The 2,500-nt window shown below is 46.2% G+C and overlaps 1 protein-coding gene across 1 annotated transcript in view; it reads left to right on the forward strand.

Annotated features, from left to right (window-relative positions):
* LOC113816001 (ribonuclease E) overlaps positions 1–2,500 on the forward strand; it is a 12,418-nt gene that overhangs the window by 2,204 nt on the left and 7,714 nt on the right. The window contains exons 2-4 of the mRNA XM_070137511.1: positions 151–299; positions 1,063–1,256; positions 1,674–1,833. Of these exons, the coding sequence (XP_069993612.1) occupies positions 228–299; positions 1,063–1,256; positions 1,674–1,833 (426 nt within the window). The 5' untranslated portion in view covers positions 151–227. The remainder of the gene's footprint in view (positions 1–150; positions 300–1,062; positions 1,257–1,673; positions 1,834–2,500) is intronic.

Genomic DNA, 2,500 nt, shown 5'->3' on the forward strand with positions numbered 1-2,500 from the left:
AGGAAAATCAAACATCATATTAACGACAAGAAAATCAAATATCATAAAGACAAAAAAAGAAAAACAAACATATTAACGACAATAACAACAAAACACAAGTTACTCGTAATAACAATAACCCTGATGCCCTTTTTCCCCCAAAATCCCAAGAGAGGCATGGACTACAGACCTCCTAGGGTTCGTGACCTTCACTTCCCCTCCAGGAATTGACCTCGGTTCACGCAGTCATGTTGACCCGGCGGGAGGTCGTGATAGAGAAACCCTTCCAGGATCGACGGTATAATGATCACAGGAGGAAGGTCAGTGGGGAAAGGGTTGAGGGTAAGAGAGGTTGGGATATATATATATTTTTTTCTCTTTCTTCTTCTTCTTTCTTCATCTTTTTTCTTCCTTTTCTTCTTTTTCCTTTTCTTTTTCTTTTTGTTCTTTTTTTTCTTTTTATTTTTCTTTTTATTTTTCTTCTTCTTCTTCTTCTTCTCTTCTTCTTCTTCTTCTTCTTCTCCTCCTTCTTCTTCTTTTACATTTCTAAGTATTTGTTTTTTTATTTTTTGTTCATTTCTGTTTTTTTGGGGGTGTTATTGATTTTTTTCTTTTTTTTTAAGGAATTGATACAAAGAAGGGAAGATATAGGCCTATATATCGGGATGTATTGGCGTTTATCTGGTGTGAAGAAGACGTTGTAATTAAATAAATATTTTTGTTTATACAATGCTATATAAGAACACAAAATCATAATACGTAAAAAATATGTAATACGTATAATTTTGGAAAATAAAATATAGAAATATAGAAACTGATTCTCATTCATATATTTCTCTTCGAAATTTGTGACAACAAACTGCTGACACAACCCCCCTCCTCCCCCCTTCCCTCCCTCGCCCCCCTCCTCCCCCTTCCCTCCCTCGCTTTCCTCGCCCTCCCTCTCTCCCTTCCTCGCTCCCCCTTCCCTCCCTCGCCCCCCCCTCCCTCGCCCTTCCCCCTTCCCTCCCTCCCTCCCCCTCCCCTCCCTCGCCCTTCCCCCTTCCCCTCCTCCCTCCCTCGCTCCCCCCCTTTCCCCACCAGGTCCAGAGCGCCCTCCCGCGGATCGATGCCGGTCCTCCTCGAGAATACCCGCACCTGATCCTCAAGCTGAAGAAGCTCCGCCTCGAGAAGGACCGCCAGGGGAAGATCTGCGAGGACAACATCAAGCTGGTCCACCGCATGGCCATCATCATGAGGACCAAGAGGCTGGACAACATCAATACGGCGCCGAGGGGGTGAGTCGTGGGTCAGGCCTCACGGCGACCCGGGCGAGGGGCGGGGCCGAGGGTGGGCGGGTCGAAAGTGTATATATTTTCACACACGCACAGATGTGGAAATATATACATGTATACACACAGACCAACAGACACACACACAGACACACACAGACACACACACACACACACACACACACACACATATATATATATATATATATATGTGTGTGTGTGTGTGTGTGTGTGTGTGTGTGTGTGTGTGTGTGTGTGTGTGTGTATGTGTATGTGTGTGTACACATATATTTGTATGTGTTTGTTCATTTGCAGAAAAGTAATCAAATAGGTTAATCATGTAGAAAGGAATGTGATTTCTGCCCAAAAGCGCTTCAAGTGTTTTAGAAACCTCACGCCCCCCGCCCTGCCTCCCGCCCTCAGCCCATTCGAGCCCCGCAGCGCCCGCCCGCGCCGCCCGCCGCCCTCCAGGAGCAGCGACGAGGGCGAGGGAGGCTGGGGCGCCGGCAAGTCCTTCCTGGAGCAGGTCACGGCCGAGGTCAACAAGTACTTCAAGCCTCCTCCGCCGGGCGAGGTCGTGCAGGTGAGGCTGAGCTCTTCTGGTCAGAAAGAGGGGGCAAAATACCCTTTTTTTTCTCTTTATTACGTTGAATTGATCTTTATTTCACGCGATTTCAAGATTTCCGTAAGTGATATTTGTCCTCTAGTGGTTCAAAATATTCAGGACAGAAATTCTTTGGGCAATACTAACTTAGGCATCCGCACTATATATACAAAGGAAAGAATAACAGAATTATTGACTAGTGTTCGTACCTGTCGGGGAAGTTAATAAAATTGTGGGGACCTCACTGGTTGTGCTTTAATTGAAATTCAAAAGCTTCCTCTCTACAGTCCACAAACCTCGTTGTCTCGGACCGTCTCGAATGTAAACAATACTGTGAGCTTTCTGTAAAATACATAATACGGGGGTTTGGAAGGTATGCTTCGTTTATACTGCTAAATAAACCCAGGTGAGGGGTATGGCAATACCCCAGGGAAAGGGGTCAGGAAATACGCCCAGGGAAAGGGGTCCGGGTTGGTTGGGTTAGGTTAGGTTGGGTTGGGTTAGGTTAGGTTGGGTTGGGTTAGGTTAGGTTAGGTTGGGTTGGGTTGGGTTAGGTTAGGTTGGGTTAGGTTAGGTTGGGTTAGGTTGGGTTGGGTTGGGTTAGGTTAGGTTAGGTTAGGTTGGGTTGGGTAACCTAACTTACCCA

The sequence above is a fragment of the Penaeus vannamei genome, chromosome 23, assembly GCF_042767895.1.
Source record: "Penaeus vannamei isolate JL-2024 chromosome 23, ASM4276789v1, whole genome shotgun sequence".
In the NCBI taxonomy this organism is placed as follows: domain Eukaryota; kingdom Metazoa; phylum Arthropoda; class Malacostraca; order Decapoda; family Penaeidae; genus Penaeus; species Penaeus vannamei.